This window comes from Alligator sinensis, unplaced genomic scaffold, assembly GCF_000455745.1.
Source record: "Alligator sinensis unplaced genomic scaffold, ASM45574v1 scaffold814_1, whole genome shotgun sequence".
NCBI classification, from domain to species: domain Eukaryota; kingdom Metazoa; phylum Chordata; order Crocodylia; family Alligatoridae; genus Alligator; species Alligator sinensis.
The window spans coordinates 287,172-313,698 of record NW_005842352.1 but is presented as its reverse complement, the minus strand read 5'-3'; the positions used below and the strand labels follow the sequence as shown (position 1 = coordinate 313,698).

At 42.8% G+C, this 26,527-nt stretch overlaps 1 protein-coding gene across 4 annotated transcripts in view; it reads right to left on the bottom strand.

The window, feature by feature from the left end:
- The window catches only part of SHC4 (SHC adaptor protein 4), a 66,796-nt gene that overhangs the window by 30,080 nt on the left and 10,189 nt on the right, over window positions 1-26,527 (bottom strand). For 2 of the 4 annotated variants that reach the window (XM_025210497.1, XM_025210498.1), the window contains exons 1-2: window positions 17,685-18,272; window positions 6,157-6,227 (exon numbers count right to left, since the gene is read on the bottom strand). In XM_025210497.1, coding sequence (XP_025066282.1) covers window positions 6,157-6,227; window positions 17,685-18,272 — 659 coding nt within the window. Of the gene's footprint in view, window positions 1-6,156; window positions 6,228-17,684; window positions 18,756-18,972; window positions 19,080-26,527 lie in introns of those variants that run through there. The other 2 variants (XM_006029035.3, XM_025210496.1) reach the window with 2 other exon arrangements.

The following is a 26,527-nucleotide window of genomic DNA, read 5'->3' as shown; positions in this document are numbered from 1 at the left end:
AAACAGAATGAGGCAACAAATCCTTTGTATCCAATAGGAGGTCTTTTCCTCAACCCTGGAAACAATAAAAAGCAAGAAGGGAGGGGAGGGGTGGGAGGGGAGGTGCAAAGGACTAAAAAAATAATTGCAATCTAAAGCAAATAAATGTCGATCCTTATATACCCTTACCACTCAAGGTCAAATCATTCTTTGTCAGCCTCTCGAAACACAATCATAAAGGTTGATCATTGGCATTGACACTTCTTTATTTGTTACTCATTTGTATTAAATGTAAGGGATTTGTTTAAGTTTTTTACTACAAATAAGGGCTCACCCATCAGACAAGGTAGAGAAATACTGTTTTACAAGCCCTTAGAGTTTTGGCAGCTCTGCTGCCTCCTGGATTGAAGCCTTAATTTCTTGAGAATTTAACAATAAAAAGTTTGTACTGATTGCTCAAAGATTATGGGGTGGCAGGGAACCTGCCAAATGCAAGAGTCTTGCTCTCTAAGGTTACTCTCTAGTTGCAAAATCATTGTGGATTCTTATTCTTTTTTTAAATTTAAAGAGGAGACCTCACAATAACAGTGGGCCACTTTGTTTATTGTTTCTTCAAATGAGAGTAAAAGAAGAGATGTGGGCTGATGTAAGTGAATAAGAATGCTGTTGAAGATTTGCTTTTTAAGCACTGGAGGCTCTGCCTACACCATCTAACAGAAAGGGATTGTACATCTCAACAAAGTACAAACTAATCAGCCAAACAAAGTGGGCCTTATTTGGCTAACCATCCACACTGCCACTTTTCAGATGCCCTTCACCCTGTCAATGCTGCCTAACCATTTCCTAGCTTGTGAATGAATATTACAACGTAAAATGCAAAATCCCTTCCCCTGTCCCCAGAAATGTCCTAAAACAATTGCTAATAATGAGCTTGATTTATCAATAAGAGTTGGGAGACTGGAGCAGATGAGCCAAAGGGTTCAACAGAAGGATGAAAGTTCATGTTTACAGTACAGCAAGGAGAGGGCAATTAGTTCATGAGAGTAAATGACAAAAAATATTGACTTTCTGCAGAGTGAAACTGCATACCAAAACCCTGGACCTGAGCACTTTGGACTTTTGAGGCAAATTAAATCCAGAAATAGATCCTGATGTACTCTGTAAACAGAAGGGGTATGTGCCATCGGCAGAACCAACAAGCCATAGGTAAACACTGCTGCCTTCTGCCATCAGCCTTACATCTCCCCTACTAAAATCCTTCCAAAGCAACTTGGTAACAGTCCTCTTCACACTTTTGGTGGGGGGCTGATCCACACTATGTGATTTGAGCCCAACTCTAATACTGACTGGTAAAAACATTTTTGCTGAGAACAACAAGCACTAACACCTTATAGGGGAAGTATGGATTTATAAAAGTCAGCATTTCAAGTGCTGCATTTCAGCATTACTTGGTGAATTTAAGCGTGCAATCCAGTTGGAATTATTGAGCACAGACCTAAACTTAAGGAATATAACAAGAGCATTTGACTCAATTAGGCTGCCCCCTGCCTCCCTTCCAGTTTTTAAACAGAAGTTTATCCTCTGGTGTGTAAATCAATAATACAATAGATGATCCTATTCAGAGTGTTCCAGGAAACTGGTGATATATACCCCATATCCTGGCCTTCAAGGCATAAGGCATGTGACTTGCCCTGTTCATTTCAGTGGAACTCAGTCAGACATCCAAAACACATTGCAATGTCTTGGAGCATGCTATGTGAAACATTAGCCTGGTTGTATACAAAGGTGCAGTAGATTCCCTCAGTTTCTCCAAATTCAGACCTCCGAGCTATGCTGTGCTCTTGATGCATGGTAGAACATGCAGAAATATAAACAGGAGTTAAACTTGAAGGTCCAGTCCTATGGCATATGCATCTTCACATAAAGAACAGCAAGAGTTTATCTGAATACAAATTTCTCTGGTTTAGGGAATTTAAAATCAACTGTATTCAACTGATGCAACATGGAACCTGGATATTATTAAATTGATATAAAACTGGATTACATTTACAAGATTACTTACATTATTTATAATTAATACATCTATATAACTATTTAGAAAGTCATATCACCAGATTTATGTTACCTAAATCAATTAAGAAGAGATTTAAGCTAAATTGACTACTCAGAGTATTGTTGGCACAGGATTCTGTACCACTTAAATTCTCTACTTACTTCAGCTAAACTAGTGAAGATCTGCTTGGGGACAAGGTCCAAATATCAGCCAGTTCAGGTACAAAAAAAGCTAAATAGGACCAGGTCCCACCCAAATGTGAAGGCCCCCAGACTCAGCTTCCCAGCTTAGTTCTCCTTTTTCCACAGACCAAGGTGACAGTCTGTGCAACTGGACCTTGCCCAGAACTCTCAATCCAGAGGAAGGAGGGTTAAAGTTGCTATAAGCCACCTCTTCACCCTTAGCTCTTCTTGAAGCTGGAGAGGTCCTTGCATAATTTAGTCAGCCCTAGAGACCTGTCTGAGTGGCAGCAGCCTTCCAGGGTTGCCACATAGGAACCATAGCACTACTGTGCCTTCCAGACATGCCTCTGTTGCCATCAGTCCCACCATCTCCCCCACTAAGGTCTTTAGTGAGCAACTTTGCAACAGCCCTCCTTATACTTCTGGCAATAGGAGAGTCTTCTGATAGTCATAAACAGGAGTCTACAGAGTACACCCATGCACAAACTCCAGAACACCTCCTGGTAAATACAGGGTGCACTTGTTGATCAGCTCACATCGCCCAGTGCGATATATAAAACATATATAAAATCAATCTGTGCCCTTTTGTTCCTGCACCTGTAACCCACAGGTTTTGGATGGACCATGTTAAGATCCAAAGAAAAGGAACCTGTACCAGAACCTGCAGTTCAAGACAACTTACTTCTGAGAAGCCTACTGAGCAATGTGCACACCCTCCTAATTATTTCTGGGCTTTCTAACTGAGTTGCTCTGGTCTACAGGACACAGAAGATTGAGCTAAAATTTGTGTGACCTCCTGTTTTCTCCCTTTCTTTGGACCTTAACATGGTCCATCCAAAGCCTGTGGGTTACAGGTGCAGGCACAAAGGGGCACAGATTGATTTCATAGATGTTTTATACTGCACTGGGCCCTGTGAGCTGATCAACAGGTGCACCCCGTAGTTGCTGGGAGGTGTTCTGGAATTTCTGCATGGGTTTGCCCATGCAAAAAGATGCCACACAAAAAGTATGAATTTGTACAATGTGAGCTAAATCTATCTCATGTACAGTAAGCGTCTCCGAAAACATGAGGCTGGGGTTTAAACTTGAAAAAATGCTTAGTACCCAACTCTCGTTATCCTCAATGTGCTTTGCAAATATTACCTAGCTGATCTTTGTAATGTTTGTGTGAGTTTGGTGACTCATTCATTTCTCCAGTTTTTGAGATCAGGAGGCTAAGGACACAGAACATGCATCAAGCAAGGAGAGAAGCAGAAGCAGCTGGGGCCACATTCTGCAGCTGCATGTGCACAATTGTGACAAATGGTTCTTTGTTTAATAGAATACTCTTAAAGTAAAAATCAAATTCCTTTACTCATGTTACAAATACCTTTGATTATTAATATTGAAAACATTACAAATAGCCCATGTTTTCCCACATCACTAACATTTTTCTTCTCAACTGAGAGAAGAATTACAGACTAGTATGATTTTACTTTTGCTTCTAGTCACTTTGCAGCTGATTGAACATTCAAGTTCTTATGCACTAGTCCAGTGCTACATTTGGATTGCAGATATTTTTAATTTTGCATTTCTCTTTCCCACAGACTGCAAGGGAACTTTCAAAAGTCCCCACTGGAATTTTTAAAAGTAATGAAAACATCTCTATTGTTAGATTTCAACAGAGCTCCATTTACAGCACCTTTGGTTTGGTCCAAATTTTATTTGGCAAGGTCCCTTTAAACAATTATTTATATTCATTACTTTCCAGACAGACCATCAAGATCTATGTTTTCTAAGAGTAATGGCATATTCCAACGTATACAGTTGGGAGATAACCTCACTTTTTGGCTTCTAAGGCTATTGAAGAATTCAATGTTTTGGTCTCAGTGCTGCATACTGACTTCTTTGGACCAACTGTGCTACACTTCCTTTTTTTTGATCTGTGACTAAACAGTGATAAGGAACTGTATAAATATTGCAGTAGCTTTTTTTATATACAAAAACAGGAACTGGTACAACTGTGTGCATAAGCTGATAATAAATGCAAACTACTTCTGATTTTGAGTTCAAAAGAATCAATTAAGGGTGCATTAAAGCATGCTACCCAGGAGCTAGAATGATTTAAGCTATTAACAATTTATTTTTCAAAGGCATTGGCTCATCTTCAGCACTCAGCTTAATTTAAAGGCTCATTTCAAAAAGTATGCAGTATGTTATCAAGAGAATCCCTATCAAGGCTAGTAACTTCATTTTACCAGATATATTAGCCCATTGTAAAGGGGCTGGAGGTTGGGGTTTTTTTGTAATTTTTTGAGTGACTTTTCCTTACTTTTTCTCATAACAATCCTATCAAAGATTAACATTTCTCTCTCTGTCCTTGCAGTTCCCTTCCTCTCTCTCCAGAATTCAGATGCAAGCTCATTATGGGGGCAACAAAGCACCCTTGAGAATTTCTCTGGCATAAAGATTATGCACAGCAGACCCACATCTTGTGCTTGCATCTCCAATGTAAGTGTCCTAGGAACATGTCTGGGGCTTGGCCAGAATAGTCTATATCATGGCTATACTTCATTGCAGAGTACCTCACCGATTTGACTGGCACCATAGAGTAGCCCAGAATCGCAGAGGTTTAGGACAAGTAGATAGCTACCTTCTTATATATCCCCTAACCCAGGGGCAGGCAATTATTTTGGGCGGAGGGCTGTTCACTGAGTTTTGGCAAGCCATCAAGGGCCACATGATAGGCAGCCAGGGGCAGATAAATATTAATTTTCTAAATTTTTTAGGGGGCCCACAGGCCAGATAGAATGGCCTGGCAGGCCGCATCCAGCCCCCAAGCCGCATTTTGCCCACCCCTGCCCTAACCTGTATTCTGCTGTCCTTCCTAACTGGCACAGCTTGGAATTGGGTCCCGACTGTTAAAGGGGTGCTCATAAATAATGAAATTCATCCCAACACACATGCACAGACACATACACAAATAAGAGTTATGTGGCCACTGCCAACAGACATAAGAAAAAAGCACTGGGCTTTTCTGGTGCAGTGTCTTCTCGAGCAAATACTTGGATAATTCATACTAAAAAGGACTGACTAGTACCATCCATTCACTGAATCTGCAGAGGGAGTTAAAAACCTCCAGAGATAACACAGTGTTTCACAGTTAACAGCCTGAGGGAACCATGACCTCTACTCAACCCTGTCAATATGGCACTTTTCTATTACTGACAATGGCCAAGCCCAGAGGTTTACTATTTGGAAACAAGGTATTCATCATTTGCACATCTAAAGCTTAGGGACTAAAGACGCAAGTCCACTAGAAATGAGTTGTGTTTCATATCAGGTAGCAGGTACAGTTCCCCTCAGACTCTTCTCTGAATCATGCTTGACTGCTGCTGGTAGAAACCAGTGTTGCATATCTAATAAGGAATTCAAGGTAGACGCCTCAACAAAAGCAGAACCAATCACAGTTTCAGAATTGGGGGTTGAACACTGGGACTATATTGGAGGGTAGATATACCTCAGCTAACTTTATACTAGTTAGCTTGAGGGCCAGGAATCATTTAGCTGAAGGATCTCAGTGAGGGCTAATTTGCTAATCTTTTCAGGTGGGTTTTGCAGCTTGCACTAAGCTCCATGCTGCCATTGCAACGTTCTCTCCGTATTTAAACCAGCAAGCTTAAAGTCAGCTCCACAGGTCGCTACTGCAGTGTGACTTCAGCACAGATCTACACATAATGATCTCTTCTACACCCAAAACAAAGAGGAGGGGAAGCATCAGGGTCCAGGGGTTACATTTGAACACAGCACATTATCTAGAATAGGCACAACTTAATGTAATGAGCATGTATTTCAGAATTTTGCCTGAGACATATAGAAGAATCTGAAGAGATTAGCCCACATGTGGGGATTCACACAAAAATTAGCATTTGAACTTTTTATGGTGTAGTTTAACATGCTTACCTGGTGACTTGAGTCCGCGTGCCAAAATCCAGAGACCTCATTGATTGCAGAACTTCAATGCAACCCATGTACTAGAGTAAAAGATTGAGAAAGAATCCACAGCTCATTAGAACATCTGAGAGGAAGAGAAATTCAGCTCAGGATGCAAATGTAATTTAGACTTTTGAAATATATTACCGTAAATCTCTGCAGACCCAGGTTTATAATCTGTTTATCAAATGTTCTTTATTTAATTGAAAACTACATAGAATTATAACAAAGAAAACTGTAAACAACATAACATTAAAAAGAAACAAAGCAGTTTAAACACAGACAAATTTGAAACTCCACCCTGTCCACACCACAGCTGATCCTTGCTGGCCATCCTATTTGGGTTTGTGACATGCACTAGGTTGACCACTGTTCCAGCAGGGCATTTGAGCATGGGGGCAAAATCCACCTCTTAGCAGAAGGTACATTCTGCAGAAGTCTTATGTTATACCCATGTGCTCAGAGCAGCAATACACTTCACTCCAAATAGGGCAGAATGGAAAAAGCATAGCTTTGGGCAAGAGGAGGATCCATTGGATCCATAACTAGGTAAGATTAAATGGTTGGCAGCCTCTGTACATGGTGAGCAAATGCTGCTGTTTCAGCCCACAGCAGCTGTAAAGTTACTGTACTCTTGGGCTAGGGACAGACATTCAAAAAGCCTGAGCCTGAATTGATTCAATCTTTGCAGGTTAGTCTAACCTGGCTAGGCTGAACCAGTTTGTAACCGTGCAGACATCCTCTCTGGACTGAAGAAATGCAGGCACATGCCTGCAGTGACTCAGGCTAGAAGTGGGAGGGAAGAAGGGGGCACTAGAGCAGTACTCCCTTCCGTTCCACGCCTAGCAGGGGGGGCGTGGCCAGACCCTGACAGGACATTCTGATTAGGGAAGTGTTCCTCCCATTCCCACCCCCACCCCACCAAGTGAGGGAGCCAGCAGGGAGTTACAAAGCATTGAGTTATATGGCAGGGAGTTACACAGGGAGGTGATGTCATTTATCAGCCCATCCAGAAAACGAGAGCCATTCTCATTAGTTCAAGCTCTTCCTAAACAACTTTTTCCAAAGAAGAAACAGAGGGACATTACCAGCTACCTGTTGATTATCTCCAAAAATCCCTAAGCCAACACTGCTGTCTGCCTTTGTCCTGTCTGCCTTACACAGACACCTCTCAGCATTAGCTAGTATACCACATGCTGGCTATGGTCTGTGCTGGAGGAGAGAGGAGGGAGGAATCCCTACTTGATCAGCAGGTAGTGAGCAGGGGTGGGGCAGAAGAAAGCCAGGCAACCCCTGCTGTGCTGGCAAGTCTGTGCCAGAGCTCCAGCCAGGGAGCAGAGGGGAGGGGCCAGTCCTGCTGGGCAGGAGTAGAGAACATGCCAGGATGCTGGGTGAATCTGGTTTAACTTAAACCAGCAAGGGATCTGGGACAGACATTGCATAGACCGGTTTGACACAAATCAGTTAAGTCTGATACTACGTTCAACCAGGTTTATCTCAAACTGGTTTTAGCCACTTTCAAACTGATTTATGTGCACTGAATGTCTGTTCTGTTATGGGTTTAAACCAGTTTCTGATCACTTAAACTGGTTTATGTGTAGTGTCTGTTCCTAGCCTTGACCAACAGCCTGTCCTTTTATTAGACAATGAAAGCCTTACCTCCAATTCACAGGGTACATTTGACTTCTACACATAAGCACATTCACCTTGGTTTTGTACAGGGGAAAGAGATGAAACAAAGAACAGCAATGATCACAGTTTATCTGGAATCCTAGGACGTGTTGGCTCAGGGCTTACTCTGGTGTCTCTGTACATACCCAGGCACATTTCTAGCTCAGTACAATATCTATATAAAAGCTACTCACTGGTATTACCTTTACCCCAAACACACTGTGTTTCCTTGGTGTTTCTATTGCCATTCACGTCCCTGCTAGTGAAATACCTGCTCTTGTTCCTTGTTCTGTGCTGACAGTGGAGCACTTATTTATACATCTGAATGCAGTGTATTTATTTTTCTATGTTTGTGAACCGGGGTGTTCTGAGTATTGGGGTGTTCAAAGTAGTTTCTGTTCAGATTTAGTTAAGCTACAAAAACATCTAAAAAACACGGAAAGAAAAGAATATGTGCCTCTAACTTCATAGTCCTGTAGGACTTCTTTAGCAATTATTACTATCACTGTTTAGATTCTTTTCCAAATAGCAATGGTAAGCCTTGGGTGTTTTCCAAAATTAGGTAAGTGTTCTGGAAAGACACCAGTAATACTCTTCAGTTTGGCAGATCTGCTTCCTTAATGAACATTTTATGAGTTTCAAAGGACATTGATAGCTACTTGTTAAAGATATTTCTGTTCACTGGGAACCAAGGTATATTTAGCAAGTATGGAAAATACATGCAGAGCCTCAGTTCAGAACCTGGCAGACCTCTGATCCTGCAGTAAGGTCAAACGTTTCGTGAGCTGGCTGGCTACATCCTGCTATCTTTGATAAAATCAATGAAAGATTCAAAAGAGGTGAGTCATATGCTGATATCATATGATGATGAGTAAGTTCACCCTTGCATCCTGAACATCCGTGTGGGAAGCACCTCTTAGCGAAGATGAAAAATCAATACAGTTTGGGGCAGGGAGGTGTTGCATAAAATTCCCAGAGAGAAGCCGATCTTATCTGTGATTCACAAAAGACCATTTTTTACTTAAAAGCCTAAGTATTAATATGTCAACTTCTCCAGTCTCCTGTTTTGTTTACTGTGATCCAAAACCACATGATTAGTAAAGGCTGAATCTCAGAATCTCACGAGAAGAGGAGCAGGAGGAGATAGTAGCCAGGGAAAACAGTGTAGAGTGGAAGTGAGGGTAGTAAATGTTTGTGCTGTGGTATTCAAGAGCTGTCCCTGAAACTCAGCTGAACCATCATAAGGGACTAATGGGAGATCAGCACCCCCATTAAACAAAGCCTAGAGCAAGTACTGACTTGTCCTCTGCTGTAGCTGTAAAAACTGGTGGCCTGTTTTGTGCATGGGTGAAGGAGTTAAGAGATCAAAGGAACACACTTAAAAGAAAGGCAAACCTTTATGCACATGTTTTCACTGCAGAGATAGCCTGGGTTTTTACGCAAGTGTGGCCCCTGATTTTCACCTTACACGCACACCATGCCATTTGCTAAGTAAAGCAGTGCCTATCTGGTGTGGGCTGGAGTCTGGACTCCAGTTCCATGTGGTTACCCATTTGCTTTGCACTCAGTCTGAATGTTGGCAGTCCTTCAAGGGGTAGTCCTTCAATGCCTTCTCACAGGTCCCCGACACAAATCACAGAGCTGGGGACATGCCCTCAGAAGTCCTAGCACAGGGAAAATAAAGCATTGGTGGAGAAAGATTCACTAGGATGTGGCTTTATAGTGCATTTGGATATTTTTGCAGTGACTCAAGTTGGGAGATGGAAGCACTAGCTTGATGACGTATCAGTATGGAAATATTTGGGCTGGCAGAAGGTTTATTCAGGCTCATATTTTTATTTTAAAATAAGGCAGAGGGGAGAGAAGTCCTCACAGCAGCTGGGATAAGTAATGTCCTAGACTTTTATTTTTTGGAGTCAAAAAGAGTTTTATCAAGCCCTTGAGAGTATGGCATCCTAACCACAACATTATTACACTAGTGTGATAAAAGTAGTACAAATAGCAATGTTGGGTTTATTCTTCCCTGTGTTATAATATGCCCTTGCATATGAGACTCATGAAAAAATAGGTAAAATGCTCGAAGTTGGCTAGAGAAAGGACATTCATTTAAACAGTAGCCAGGGGCACAGTTTGAAATAGTGATTTACAGTCTTCCTGCTACAGCACAAATTCACAATAAATCCGTGAAATGCCCTTCCTCAAGTCTGTCTGCCTCTGGCCAAGATCACCCTGCAGCTGAAGAAGGCAATACTGAACACTAGCAAAATATCTGGCTTACAGATGCATTTGTTGTCATGATAAGGTCCACAAATTCCCTAGGTCAGATATGTGTCCACAAATTGTCAAGACAACATGCACTTTAGAAGATGTTCTGGACCTCTCTGAGAAAGAGACTGAATATAACAACATCCATGAGAGAATATCCACCTTTTCCAACTGGTCAAGAGACTCCTTTACAGCCTCGTAAGATTATATTACAGATAATCACCTATTATCAATCATGTGTGCCTTTGTCACCTCCTACTTGCATTTTGGCAATGCATTTTCTTTTCATTTAAAAGTATAACCCCTGTGAAAACTACAGTTGCTGCAGAATGTGGCTGTGCATTTCCTCAACTTTCCAAGTTGCTGAAAGCATGTTGCTCTCATACTACATTCTGTCCAGAGGCCCAATGTACAGAATTGTTTTCAAACTTAAGGGCTTTGTACGTCAGTACTGTAAATGGTGACAGCCATTAGTCGGGGTGCTTAAGGCACAACTGGAATCCCCTCAGTGGTATGGGCAGAATTAGAACTCATATAGAATAGCTTTAATGCCAATGCTGCCCTCCTTTGAGCTTCCAGCTTCAGCATACATTTCAAGACTAAAGGCACCATTTATTTAGAAAGATACAATTGTACAGAAAAGAGCACAGGTACAAATTTAAATGCAGCCAATAAGCACTTGAATTTGGTAAAAATTGATAGCTTTTTGGATGCCTCTGAAGACAAAAAAAATGATCTTGCTCCAGGAAATAGTTGCTTGCCACAGCTGGGAATAATGGGTTTTCTCCTTAGCAGTCTCAGTAGCATGAACATGGAGAATGAGCTACTCTCCTCCCACTCATAACTAGAGGTGGTTCTTCCAGAACAGGGTGAAACATTGCCAGGGCACTAAGGGAATTTGCTGAAACTATACTGTGGACACAAGAATCCAGTTCCCAGGCCTATTAAATAGTAGCACTAACCAGCATTCTTTAATGTGTCATCTGTATTTTATATGGAAACAGTTTGTTAGTTGTCCTGTGTGACACCCTTCCTTAGTGGGGCCTCAGTTACCTTCTTCTACAATGTTCCTAACACTCATTTTCTCATTCATAGACTGAGGATCAAGCACAACTGCTAGGTCTCCGGGTCAGGCCCGGTATTTACAAAGGAGTATGACACAGGAAATCTCAAATCAGTGAATAAAGAGGCTGCTACCAGCTCCATTCGCTCAATCCTCCTGCAAACTGCTGACCCAGAGGGAGTTTCAACTTATCACCTGTGCTCTAACTCCTTCTGCCACGTTATAATAATAAAATATTTGCACCTAGTGCTGTTCCTGTCACAGCAAAGAAGCTAAAAATACATCTTGGGTTGTGAATCATAGAAGAGCTGAGAAACAATGAATCACTAAACTTAATCTACTTCCCAGGAGAGTTTGGGATTTATATATTTATTTTTGAGAGGTTAGGCAAAATGCCAGAAAGTAGCTTTGTATTTGCCTATGAGCATCTGATTTCATGCTTTTGGGACTATTCCGTTTTCAGCTGGGCTCCAAAAACTAGCTTTAGCACTACACAGATGCTGCAGAACAAAACCATTGCTGCTGCTATATCTGTGCATGCCTGATTCCTTTCCTTCTTCCTACATTTATATTTTCATTCCAAATGCCCTGGGCTTTGGGGTTTAGCTGAAAACTGATCAAACCAACCAGAGAAAGGGGTGGCCTTGTGCAGGACACCGCTAGCCTGAAACTCAGGTTGATCTGGATTTAATTTCTGGCTGTGCTACAAATTAACTGGATGCCTCTTGAATCTCAAATCTCCATCTGCCCAGTGGGGATGATACCACTCTTCTTTCTCAGACTTTCTGCATTGGCCACAGCCTGCAAAATATCCTCACTTGACATTTTTTGCAGTGATGTTGTTTAATGAGGGGGTCATTTGTTGTTTCCCCCATACTCACTGCCCTACAGGGAGCCAACTTGAAAAGTCATTTTTAAATAATTCCAGGAAATCTTTTTTTATTGAATCCAATAAAAGTTGGTTCTGATTCCCTCAAAGTGCACCCCATGCCATCCACATCACCTCCCCTACAAAATAAGCGACCCCCTACAACCTGGATCATTTCATTAGGTTCTCTAGGTAGATTTCAACAGGATAAACCATCTGGGCACATCCAGATAAGTGTGCACATGCAGTTTGTGGTGCCTCAAAGCTGTTTAAGGTGCCGCAAACTACACAAAGCACATGTGCACCCATTCGCCATGCTGCTAATTTGTAGCACAGTGCCAAAATTTGACACTGGGAGATCCCAGTGTAAAAAAAAAAAACTACCAGGAAAAAAACCAGTGTGGCGCACACAGCAGCTGCCTGCACCACCAGAAATGGATCTTGGCCATTTGGGGCCATGTTCTGGCTGCCGGTCAGGCTCTGTATGACTAGATCACTACTCCTGCTGCCCTGGGATGCCCCCAGAGCCCCAGATAAAGCTGCTGGGACAGCACAGGTGCTGACCCAAGCCTTACCTACCCTACCAGGGACAGTCTGGCACGCACTGGAGCACATATACAGGGGCATTCCCTGGGGCACAAAGCAGCAGCACAATTATGTGCTGTTGCTATTTGTGCCATGGTAAATGCACACCCCTGCATGTGCAGGCTCATCTGGACATGCCCCCTGTCTGCATCCATTCAAACATGGACATTTGTTTCCCCTGGTGATAAGTAGCAGCGGCACACCTTGTGCCACTGGTACTTGTCCCCAGGGAACGCACATGCCATGCACGCTCTGCCGTGTGGCAGGTTACCCTGGGTGGGGTAGGGGAGGCTGGGACCAGCAACTGCAAGGTAGCAGACCAGGGAATGCCTGCATGTGTGGTCTGTGGTGCCACCTGCCACACGTCTGCAGTCATCTGAACATGGCCTATGTGAATTAAGACAGGATTGCACCGGGTAGACAAGCTCCTACATGTGATCTCTCAGAAAATGCTTCAGACTAGATACAGGAGTCCTCAGTTCTTGCCTTAGGGCCAGACTTACAACTCTGTTATCAAGAGGCCACCAGCTGATTCCTTAAAGACCACCAAACAGCTCTCAGTTGGATCAGCACTGAGATAAGGGTAATTGTGGTGTTTCCGAATAGAAGGTACTGCGCAAAGACAATGCAATTTACACTGTGGAAACAAATTACATTTTAGAAGATTGCTTCCCTTTTGTTTTATAAATAAGGGTAGCTCACCACAACTGGTTAAACGTCTAAACAGAAATACTGGAGATTTTGCAGCCTGGCTGCATTATTAATGTAGATTGAGCTATAGAGCTACTTTAAGCCCAATCCCATGCCTGCTGAGGTCAATGAAAGAATCCCTTTTGGCTACAATAGGCATTGGATTGGGCCCTTAGTGCCAGACCAAAAGGCATTATTCTCATTGACTATATCCTGTTGTGAACAGAAGACTTAGATAGTCTGGCTTCATGATTGGCATTTATAATTGTATCACTTCTTCGTATGCCGTGTCCATGGTCATAATCAAATAAAAAATAGTGGGTATGGTACAGTGGTTCATTGTCTAGTCCTCAGGCTCAGTTTAGGCATAATGCACACTGAGTGCCCCAGGTTCTCTAAACAAACAGTGCACAGTTCATATTTCAGTCTCTTTTGGGGCGTGTGTACACTATGCAATACCATATATAGTCAGAACTAGCTCAGCTACTGAAAGCACTAAAGCCCTGCTAACATGGTGGTAAATTAGTATTCCAGTCTAATTTACGCTTCTTACCGGGGTAAAGTTTAGGTGGAGTGCTAACATGCTTCTACTGCTTCTGGTACTTGAGCTAGCTTGGATATCTCCACACGGTACTGTACTGTGCACATAAACAGCTTGTGAAAAAGAGTATATAAATACATTTCCTTTTACATTCTGAAAAGACCAAGTACAAAATATATTTGAGAACACAGAACCCTGGGAGTAGCTATATCACATAGGACCAGTTTTGCTCTCAGTCTGTATTCAGGATTTATCAGTGTCCCTTTTTGAAGTCTGTTGAGGAAAAGGTTACCTTGGGGCAGTTGCTTCAGTAGTTTTACTTTATATCATTGCCAAAAATAATTGCTAGTACGGTTCTGCTTAAACTCCTGCATATGTTACCCTGTATTTTGCCACACTGAAACATGTGAGTGTGCACCTACAAATATAGAGTGCTATATGTTCGCTAGAAGAAGGAGATTTATGCAGAATACCTGGAAAGCCTGGTGGATGATGCAACAAAAAGCTATTAGGAGCTCTAGAAATGTATTGTTTATCAGTTACAAGCCCAAGATACTACACATTATAAAAGAAAACTTTAACAAAGGTATTTGACTTAAGATAGGTATGGTGATATATTAGTAAAGGTAAGATTTATGGTTGTCTGTGCATCCATCCTATGTACTGCATTCCTATTTCCATTGGAACTGCAGCTATAAACTCTATCTTTAAAAGAAAACCTTTACAAATGATCCCTTTTCACACTATTGATACTTGTCAGACCAGTTAACTGGACATCACTATGAGTTTGGGGACCTTTCATGGTAGATGAGAAAAGAACTGTCAGTGGTTCCCTTTGAGGCTCAGCACCTTTGGAAAGCAGATACTCCTTAGCTGCCTACCAAAATATGGGTTTGGATGTCTGGCTTTGGGCGAACATATCTGAACACATTAGCTGTTGAATAAATACAGGCAAAACTCACGACAACTTCTGACAGAAGACTGGCTCCTTAAAGGGATGATCCAATTGTGATTTGAGAGTCATGGGCCTAAAAGCAAGTAACTTTTATAAGCATTTAGATTTTAAAAGCAAATAAATTAAGTTCCATTGCTCCAGTGTTTCAAACATCTGCATCATTATTCATTTTCGTGAGTATAGGAAGGAGAAAATGAGAATATGGCCTATGATTCTACAGCTATTAGTCACATGAGAAAGCCAATTAGAGTCTGACTATGCACGTGTATTAGAACCATGGGGTCATGCCTGTCACTAGATAACAAGCTAAAGATTTCATTCAAAATTTGCTTGCTATTAGATGCACAGAGAATTACATTCCTCTTTTGGCGATAAGTTATACTCTTTCATAGACAGAGGCATTTTATCTCTGAGGCTCTCTCTCTTTTGTATGGCATCAAATATCAACTTACAAATCTATGAGCCACTGTCTGCTATTATGAGGCTGATTGGCAATTAATTCTAAATAGATGGTGGTTTTGTCCAGACTGGACAGAGGTTTCAGACTGTGGTAATGACCAAGAGTCTTCAAAAAGATTTCTTCATGAGGTGTCCCTTAGACCTAGTAAAAACTTTTTAAAACAATGTTTAATCTGGTAGGCAACAGAAGGGGCTAAGTCCTTTTAATTTGTACTCATCTTTCCTGTTTTCTCTCACCATTTAGCACTGCCCAAAATTCCAACATGTGGCTGCCTAAGGTACAGCTCCTGCATCTGTATTGATGAGTGAGATACTATATGCATTTACCCACCCTGATTTAAAAGGCCTGAACACCAAAGCTGATGAACGTTCATTAATTCAATTCTTCCTCTCTTTTTTTGTGTAAAAACTTACTGCTATGGAAACATCCAATGCCTAGCACTAGTACTGGATTTTAAAGAAAAAACAGCACAGACATAAGACAATGATCCAACATGGTAAAGTAGTTCAGTTTTAAATGAGACCCCAAACAAATACAGATTTTCCTCATGCTTTTGACTTTAAAGAAAGTAAAATGTTAATGGCATTTGTTGTTTTATACATTAGGTGTATATGATGCAAGACTTGAACATGCAAAATGAGAGCATGGGCCTACAACTGAAGACTCCAGCACTAACAAACCCCAGGGAAGAGAAGAATGAAATGCACCAAGACCCAGCTTTATGAGCTGCCCTAAAATGTCCTAGCATACTAGGGCACTCAATCGCCTTCCTGATCGTCCATGCTAGTTCACTTCTGCAGGCACTGTACTATTCTGACTTCAATTACACTCATTCAGTTCACTGGAACTGAGATGAGCCTCAATCAATAGTCCAATTCTTAGGATCTCCCTTGGCTCATTTTTCAAAGATAGGCACAATGTTAGCAACTTCCCAACCTTCAGCTGCTGGGGAAGGGTAGAGCATGCCACTGAGCCTGTCAGCTTGTTTCCATTTAATTTGCTCATAAACCTCAGATGAACTCTCCTTGGGGAAAGCCGCTTGGTTTTACTTTTCACTGGTGCCCTGGAAACTTTGGCTTCTGTTAAGGACGTCAGGATTTCCCTCCTGTGTGTTACTGGCTGCCCTTGCGCTACTTTTGGAATGGCATCTCTTTTGGTCTCCTAATCCTGTTGCTGGCTCTTCCCCCTTATCAAGACCAGCAGTGGAGCAGAAGTCAAGTCTTTGCATGGTCCTTGACTTTTTTGCCATTCCTGATTTTCAAGGCTGTCATTCACCATCAACTCCCAGTTTACCAGTACATGCACTTTGGCTTGGTCAGCAGGGAAGAGCCAAGGGTTATTGTCACTAGACATATGGCTGGCAATCATAACTTGTCCTATGGTGTTTGAATGCTGCTGTACCCCACTCGGTCCCAGTGACAGACATGGGGGGTTTGTTTGACAGAATGATGGCTTTATCCCGTCCTTAGGCCAGCATTGCTGGAGTAATTCAGAACATGGCCTGCTATGCAGATACTTTTTCATTTTGGAGAGTGCTGCAGGGAGATGAAATTTAAGTAAAATGATCAAGGCTAAAGATTTAGAGAGGGGAAGGAGAAGCAACTGGCAAGTCTTTTTAGGGTATAAGAATTAGTGTAACAATTATAACAAGGGAAAGGTGTGTTTGCATAAGAGGAAGGGAGCAGAAAATACAGATGTCAGGGAATCATTCATGCAACAAGGTCCCCTACTCACCAGCGAGTGAAAAACAGAGAAGACATGCCATGTAGCAAAGCCAGCATACCACTGAGCATAAAAGATGCTTGGAGGACAGAATTCCTTCATTAACTGATATCTTCAGAAAAGATACATGCACTCTTACAATGAGAGAACCAGACATGTTGAACAATGCCAATTTAAGAGAACGCCATTTGCTAGATCATACTCTCTGCCTCTGTGGAGAGGCACTACAAGGACAATACAGTTTGCATCAGGACATTCAGCAACTGTTTCACATCTGCAAAAACATGACTGAGGTATGTGTGACCCATCAGAGATTTAGTGCAGCAGTTCTGCTGCACAGGGGATAACAAATTCTTGAAGACTTCAGCTCCCTTCAAAAATGCACTTCCCACCCTAGCAATACTTATTTACCTGTTTGGTTTCAAATCAATTAAGCTACTTAAGGAATAGTTTTTGTGTGGACATTCTATGGAAATTGATATTGTGCTCTTTGCTTGGTATAATCTGCCTGGTATAATTAGCATGGTGTTTATACATGGCATCCAGACACAGAAAACATACAGGATGAGAAATGATCTGGGGACATGTGCTTGCAGAAGGGGAAAAAGGAAGAGTGTGTTACACCAGCCCACAGCCTAGTTCCCTTATTCCATGGCATAGTTGTGAGAAGCGACTTACCCGCACACAGTAGGTCATGCTGGTCTCTACAGTGTCTTCACTGCTTTGCATCAGGTGCTTCTCCTGTTTGCTTAGAGAAGCAGGCTCATCAAATCCACGCAGGATGCAGTCATCTTGAGCTTTTGCATTTACACCGGGCTTGTTCAGATCTTGCTGCAGATGAGACGTAGGCAGGAAGCTGGTTAAACTGATTTCTGGGGAGGCTGGGCTGCTTGGAACAGTCCCACACTCTGTCAGTTTAATTCTTGGCACTTCTTTTGTCCCCAGACAGAAGCTTTTTAGACCAGGAAGATTGGATGGATTGGATAATTTAATGTTCGCCATTCGGGGTATCAAAGTGCACAAAGTGGGGGAGCTGTCCTGTGTCCCGAAGGTGACATCTTCAATTGGCAAGTGAGGTGTTGAGGAATGTGCAGATGAAGAGGAGCCTTTGATATTTAAAGAGCTACTTGGTGTACCTTCATCTAATGATGTTATAGAATCATTCCGAAATCTACTGTATTTAGCCCTGTGCAACATTCCTGGGTGTCTAAATAGTCCTACATATAATACGTGTCCACTGAATCCGTGCTGGCTGCGTTCTCTCATAGCCTTGGAAGTTTTGTAGCTGGATACTGTTGCATAAATTGGCTTTCTTTGTATAGGTAAATTGTATAGAAATTTAGCAATACCAAACAGAATTTAGCAATCCCAAAAACAGAAACCTAGTGGATGCTTTTGCTGCCTGCTTAAATCTGGTAGATATCTGGTCACCTGCAAGCAGCAATAAAGGAAATGAACAGACGACAATGACAGTGCTAGAGCAGATTAAGCTGGAGAGCTGCTATCCATACCTATATTCACATCTGCCACAAGCAAGCCAGCCTCTAAATCGTTCTCAGCTTTGAGCACTCCCTGATGTAGCCTGCATCATTAATGCTGTAGCACTGGCTGCAGTAAAAGCTCAAAAAATATTCCACACAAAGCAACAGAAGGGAGCTAAAATCTCAAAAATATTTAGAGATGAGCAGGAACCCCAGGAGATACGTCGCCCATCCTGTCCTCAGCAGTTTGATGTTCAGCTGGCCCCTGCTAAAAGAAAAAAAAAAGTCACATTCTTTATCACACAAAATAACGATAAAAAAATCCCCCATGCAAAATGATTCACTGACTGAAGCTAGCAGGTCTTCATTGTCTGTCCTGCTCATTCTGGTTTTGAAAGTCATTCAGCAGCGCAAGCCAGAAACACTTTGAATAGTCTTACGGTCCGGCAGAATTTTACTTCACATCTCCGAGTCTTGCCCCTCACCTGTATGCAGCTTTTCTGACAGCCCTGGAGTCATCCCTAGCTTTTCCTTAAAATCCAGGTCACCGCAGAATTTCTCTGTTGCAGGTTAGGAGAGTGTTGCAGTTTTTATGAATGAAGTTTTCTGAATGAATTTCTCTGTGTGCAGGCTTATAAATCTGTGAATGAAGCTGAGGATTGCTGTTACTGACTGACAGTCCCAGGGGTGTTTAATTTTCAGCCAATCAGGAGAAAGCTTGATGACTCATACACCATAAATACACTAAACTAGTAGCCATGAGAAATATGACATTGGAGTGGGGAACAATTTTAATGTACTGATAAGAAACGGGAGGAAGCATCAATAATTACAATTTCCGGAAGTCTGATACCAATTTTGCTGAGAATATAGCACCGGGTTTTTGTTGTTGCTGCTATTATGCCTGCGAGGCATCATCTGAATCTAAAAATCAAATCCATTGTTCCACTGATATTAAGATATGTGGTATAATTCTTGAGGGAAGATGGGATGCATCTTCCTTAGAAACTGAGTTCCTTTTTATTGACTGTCGGTTCAATATCCGACCTAATGCAACTTCCTGTGCCTATCAAATTTACTCTAAAGACATGATGAAGATGGCAAAAGACGAGGCACACAGGAAGCCAGAAATTGAGTAGGCAATGGCCTGAGGTAAAATGCAATGTGAGGTAAACTGCTGAACTAACAAATATAATATTCATGGAGAAAAACAGCTCGCTGTTTACTTCATTCTGTGCAGGTGGATATAAGTAACATTTTCCCATATGCATTGTTTTCAGCTTCCAAAAGGATGGTATTGATATTTCATTCATTAGCATTTCTCTTCTGCCACCACCTCAAAACCCAGATTTCTGCTTGGGGAGGGCTCCATTTTCACTCCAGCTCCTGGTGCTAACACTGAACCTCCCCTCTTGTAATAAGCTGTGATGTGTAAGCATCCAGTGTGTTACAATTCTAGCTCCAGTATGACTATTTGACAAGCAGGGGGAAATGGAGAACTAGTTTACTACTTACCACACAGAAGCCACATGGCTTTATAAGCAGCTATTGTCCAACTGGTTTCAGATGCCCAGCTCTATTGAAGACCCATGTGCATAAAGCTGAAACACTGTAAGACCTGTGCTCTAGGCACTCACCACAAGCCTGCCAACACAGCTCAGCTTGTCGCTATCCAAGGTTTACCTTATGAGAACAGATATTTCACTCGCATGCTCGGGGGCAGTGGGGCAGGCCCCATGACAGGAGGCTACCAGACCTGAACCTGTTCAGCCTCCACAAGAGAAGGCTGAGAGGGGATCTAGCGGCCGTCTATAAACTTACCGGGGGGACCAGTGGGGAATGAGTGAGACCCCGTTCCCCCGAGCGCCTCCCGGAGTAACAAGGTATAACAGCCACAAGTTGACTGAGAGTGGGCTCAGGCTAGACATCAAGAGGCACTACTTCACAGTCAGGGCAGCCAGGACCTGGAACCAGCTTCCAAAGGAAGGGGTGCTGACTCCTACCTTAGGGGTCTTTAAAAGGAGGCTAGATAATTACCTAGCTGGGGTCATATGAGCTTAAGCTTACCAGGGGTCACATAAGCCCAGTATTCATTCCTGCCCAGGGCAAGGGGTCAGACTTGATGATCTGCTCAGGTCCCTTCCGACCCTACATCTATGAACCTATTTGCAATGCAGAGACCTCCAAGACTCAAAGACTAATAATAACACAATTAGAGCTCAGCTGCTGCCATTCGGCAAGGCTATTCTCTCAGCTTCTTGTGACAATTTTTGTTCAAGCTTTCATTATTGAATTCATTCTGCACTGATGATATTGGACTGGATGCTGGTGGCACAGAAAATGGCAAACACCTATTGACATCCAGAGTGTAAAGGGAGAATAGGGGCCCTTGCCAGTAATCTTGGGTGCAACACAAGGACTGAACTAATAACATTCTGGTGTCAGCACTGCCATCATGCCCTACACATTTCAACTTGAATAGAGTTTATATTAATCATGAAAAAATCCAGTAGATTCAGTGCTGTTTGATGGGATGAGCTATAATAAGGTACTAGAGCAATACTTCCTTGAGGTGACAATTGCTTCATTTAAATCTGCTTGTGTCTCTGGAACATATCATGGTTCAACAAAATCAACACACTAAAGCAAAACTTGACCAAACTGCCTGTTTTACTTGAACAATGTTTTACTTCTCATGAAGACATAAGAAAGGCTTATAACACCACAGGATGTAAAGGGTTTAAAAATGATGAGTTCTAATAGTTACTGTAAATAAAGAAATTTAATCTATTAGCATTATGTTTTCCCCTTTCATTCCTTGCTGTAACCATTATATTAGGAAACCAGGCCAGATGTAAAGCCACCACATTGGCAGCATTAGTAATTACAGTCTTGGGAAGGGCTTGCAAAATTAAAAAGGAGATAACATGGGAGAGAGCTGGTTAAGTCAACATAACTCAATTGAACTTAATGAAGATAAACTGATTAGCATTAAGACACTGGTTTTGTGTTGCTCAAACAGCATGAATTGGAGTGGGAAGGGGCTGCTATGTTACTGGACAGTTGTTTACCATCCCTGTCACTGTCCAAACAACATCACAGGATTACAGAGTCACCCAGCCAATAAAATGCCATGATAGGAAAATTACATCATCAGAACAAGCTCCCAATGTCGGATCCTGTCGCTTTCTATCAGCTTCTGAAGATCTTCCTTTTCCACTAGACTTCAATATACTTCACAAGCATAGTGTGCAGGAAAGGCCAGATTAAGGCATAGAAAATCTGTGTCTAATTGCCCAGTTACAAGTGTCATGTGGCTACATACAAAGTTCAGCCTTATTTTTTTTTTAATGTACTAGGTTTTATGATTGCACAAGAAACCCAGTAAGCATAGTCTGGGCATAGCTGCTTCCATAATGTCTGCTTGAGTCTTCTGAGCACCTGAAACTGTATCTTGGACAAGAGGAAACTGCCCCATACACTTCAATGAGAGGCTAATTCCAAGACCCTGCATTTTGGGGGCTCTGCTACCTCAGAAGGGAGAACTGTGTCTGTAGAAAAAGAGTAACACTATGGCTTCAGCCCATCCACCCCACCAAACACAGCTGCTCTTGGGAGGAATGGACTGGCAGGGTGTCAAGTCATGATAGGGCCTATATGACATGGTACCCAGGCCCGTGAACTGTCTTAATTCAGCCTTAATCCAGTGCAAACCATATCAAAAGGGCAAGTGGAGCAACAGACTGCTGTTGGGGCAAAATCAGTCAATTGCCCTGACAAATTTTAACTCCTGTTTGCCAAGTGGAAAAGCAAACAGAGACAAGCATCTGAGCAGGGTAAGCAAAATGAATATATAATACTGCTCAGAGAGACACTACCAGAGTCCATCAAAGAGCATGTGCATAAAGCTGAAACACCATAAGACTTGTGCTCTAGGGCAGAGATGCTTGGGGACAGCCCTCTAGTCATATGGGTAGTGCACAAACATCAGGATACATTCAAGCAGTTTTGACAGGCATCTGAATCTGGGCAGTGGTGCACAGAACAGAGACAATGAGTTATTTCAAGGCACTATGATTTCTGCATGGCTTATAATTGAATATGAAAAGGCTGCCATGGAAACACAAGGAAGAGAGAAACAGGCTTTTCCAGCTTTGTCAAGAGATCCCCATTTCCTCCATAGGCCATATGCATGTTACAGCCCCACACCGCGCTCATACCTCTCACACAGGTCAATGCATCCCTTGGAAAGAAGCCAAGCCACCACCCACAGGTACTGGGGCTTTGCCCACTCTCCTTCCATCTCTTCCAGTGTTACTGGGATGGTTGGGGGAAAGAGCTCCAAGTCTCTCCCTCCCATTGAACCCCTCTTATTGGGGTTATACCTCAAGGCCCCAACTGAAATTAGGACTTTTATTTACAATTTACCTAGGCCAGCCTTTGTACTGTGCATGTACTGCAACCAGCAAAACGGGCTCCCATCCCAGCTGCTTCCTTTGTGTGCTACCCAGAACATAAATATTAGTAGAAAATATGTATAGGTCAGATGCTGCCCTGTGGTCCTCTGGTCTCCTGAGCAGTACTAAATGTCAGTCTAGCCAGAGTACCAAGAGATGGCCAGCTCCTTTTGTAACTGGTCAGGGATTGCACCTCATTCACCCCAGCCCTTAACAGGAAGACTTGATTACGGCAGCACACATCTAGGTGTAAGGCTGTGTACACTGAAATAGCTCTCATTGCTACAAGACACAGGAGCTGTTTATGCTGCCATGGCTTTATATAGGTCTCTGCATTGGCTTCTCAAGAGAAAGGAGCAGCTCTTTCTATCTGGAAGGTGCGCAGATATAGCAGTGGTGGGGACCTATAAAGATAGATGGTGGAGCCAACAGTGAGTGAGGGGTTTGGAATGGATGAGGTTGACAAATGAGTCAGAGGAAAGAAAGGTAAATCAGGCTAACCAAGATGAAGCCAGGATTTGAGTGAGTAGGAGAGTTGAATGGTTGCGAGGCAGCCAATACTCAAGTCTTGCATATGGTATGGACAGAACCTAAATCATTCCCCATGACTGCTAACATGAGCTTTCTTAGTAACAGAGGTCCAAATGAAGGGTGGTCACTTTTTTTTCCCCTGTAGCTCCAGTCAAATGCGTCATTGGAGTATAGATATACAGGGAAGGCATTAAAAATGCCAATGACCTGTCTACATGACAGCTCCCAACTTTGTTAGCACTAAAGCAGCTCGGCCAATGTCAGAGACAATGGGAAACTGGAAGAAAGATGCTAGTAGAGACAGCTCGAGAGGTCTCTCAGGCCTGCCGGATATGTTTCACATGCAACGGCACAAGGCATGATGTCTGCAGACAGCTCCATGAGAAGCTGTTGTCAGATGCACGCACCTCCCTGATGATTCCAGGGCAACAGAAATATAAAAAAAGGAAACTTATTTTTTTCCACAGATATACCCTGCCCTCATAGAGAGCCGTGGTGTGCTTATAGAATATTAACAAACATGGCAGTCTCAGGAAGAGGGGACTGTAATGAAATGGGCCATCCTCCACGGGATGAGCCACAGAACTCAAAAACCACATCTTAGGAAAAAGACATTTCCTAAGATAGAACACCGTAAAGGATACCTTCTCTCCATGAAGACGCAACTCTCCTAACAATGCCTCACTTAATGAGATTTTTAAAGTCTTTTTCTAACTTTCCCCAGTGATATAAGAAAGGAAGCTGAATTACCCAGCAATTCTCTAACCAGTGGCACCAGCGAGTGGCACTATGCTATAGAAGTTGAATTTTCAAGGAGTCTTGGAGAAACATAATTGTAAAAGGCCCTGTTTTCAGGAACAATACAAAACTGAAGTTCAGTAGCAATAGCCAGAAAAAAACAGCATCATCCAAAGTAACATTCACCCTTTTTGGAGAAAAAAAAAAACAGTACACATTTGTAAATTCAAAAGCTCTCTTCTCAAGGCTAAAGGCAAGATTCAATTTAAAGTTGTGGGCAGCCAGCCTCTGACCAGCAGGGAGCACAAAGGGCCTTTTAGAGTTGGAGAAATTGAGCCCAGGGCCTTGTTTGAAGTATAAAAGGAGGCTGTGTCTCTTACACACCATTCTGGTTCACATTTGTCTACTGTGCTCATGTCACAGCAAGGTTACAGCATGATCGTATAGGCTCATTGCTCTGGACTCCCTGTAGCAAGTTGGTGAGGAAGCCAAGCTCTTGCTGGGAAATAGAGGAAAATGGAATTTTCCAGTTTGCATGCCTGGGCTCTCCTTTAATGAAATGACACCTTTCCTTAGGCCTCTATATGAATGCTGTTTTCTCAAACAACAAGGATTCCTTTCAGTCAAGGCATTCCACTTGGATTACCTGCTACAGTTCTGTAAGAAAGACTCCCCTAGTCTCCATGTTACCCTCAGTAACGCAATGCAACCAGATCAAAGCCTATGCTAAGCACACGCTCACATTGAAGTCTTCCACTAGTACTGAAAAATATTCCCTACAAAGGACAGACTGTGCCTCAGCCAACTTGCAGACAAAAACAAGTGTGAGTGGAGACCATGAAGAGCAGATAAGGGACAGTCCAGCTACAGTAGTTCACATAAGAGGTCCTTAAGGACAAGGAAAGCGTTTGATAAACTGTAATGGAGAGGCTTCAGCTCAAAAAGGCTACACGTGATGCAGAGTACATTTGGGACTAACACATGAGATCAAGAGAACAGCTGGGAGAAAGTGCAGGTCAGAGTCTAGGGTATGAGAAAGCTCAAAGGAAAAGGTGCTTTGCTGAAGGTGTGAATTTTGATCTCAATGAGGAAACCAAGTCAGTGCAGAGAAACAGAGAGGGACAGGTGCAGGCTAACAGAGCACTTTTTAGCAGGAGCAGTTTGGATGGAATAAAATGAAAAGTGATCAGAGAAAACAGTGCTTATGGGGAGTAACTAAAATCTTGGCCACAGAGAACAAGAGGAAGAGCCATTTTATCTTGAGGACACTGAAGAGCAAGTAAGTGCCAGGAGTCACTGAGGGGCTGAATATAAAAAGAGAAAAAAAAGAAAAATAGCCCCCCATGCGTTGACTAGTACATTACCCTAGAATTACAGGGGTGTTGTTCTAAGGACGTAGGCGGTAGGGGTGTGTGAAGTGGGCCCTATTCAATTTGGATTCAGATTCAACCCGAATGAGGGACCGTGATTCGATCCGTTGATTTAGATCGTTGTCCCCGATTCGAATCGGCCGAATCCGAATCTGAAGATTTGATGCTGATTCAGAGAATCAGTGATTTGGACATAGACACAACTTTAAAAGTTTTTTCTATATACCTTGGGGTACCTGGCGCAGCTCGTGATCGCTGCAATGCTGGGGCAGGTGGAGCGTCCCACAGGAGTGCGGGGGGCCCTCCACGTGCTCAGTGGCGAACCCGGAAGTGCACAGGAAGTACTTCCAGTCCACTTCTGGGTCCACTGGGGAGCTTGCTGGGGCGGGGGGGGCTGTGCCCCCCTGGCTCAGCGATCAGCCACAGGGGGACCCCGGGTGCCCCCCAGACCCAGGAGTCACCAATCACTGAGACGGGGAGGGTGGGGGGGGCCCCCCATGCACTCCCCGGGGGACCTGGAAGCGCTTCTGGTCCACTTCTGGGTCTGCCGCCGAGCACACTGGGGATCCCCCCCGTGCTCCTGTGGGATACTCTATGCAGCCCAGCATCGCAGCACTCATGAGCCACCTGCTACCTAGAGGCATGTAGAAAAAACAATTAAAGCTGTCTATGTCCGAATCTCTGAATCTTTCCAAATCTCTCCGAATCAATTCAAAGGGTGCCAATTCAATTCGGATTTGGAGTATTGGCCACCGTATCGGGTCCAATCTCTGCCGAATTGAATCAGGGACTGAAGCTTCACACAGCCCTAATAGGCAGATAAGGTTATTTGGGTGAATCTGATATCTTTTATTAAATCAACTTAAAACAAAAGATATCAGATTCACCCAAAGAATCTTGTTACCCTAGAATTGGCATGCATCCCCGATGAGCTGGAGGGAAAG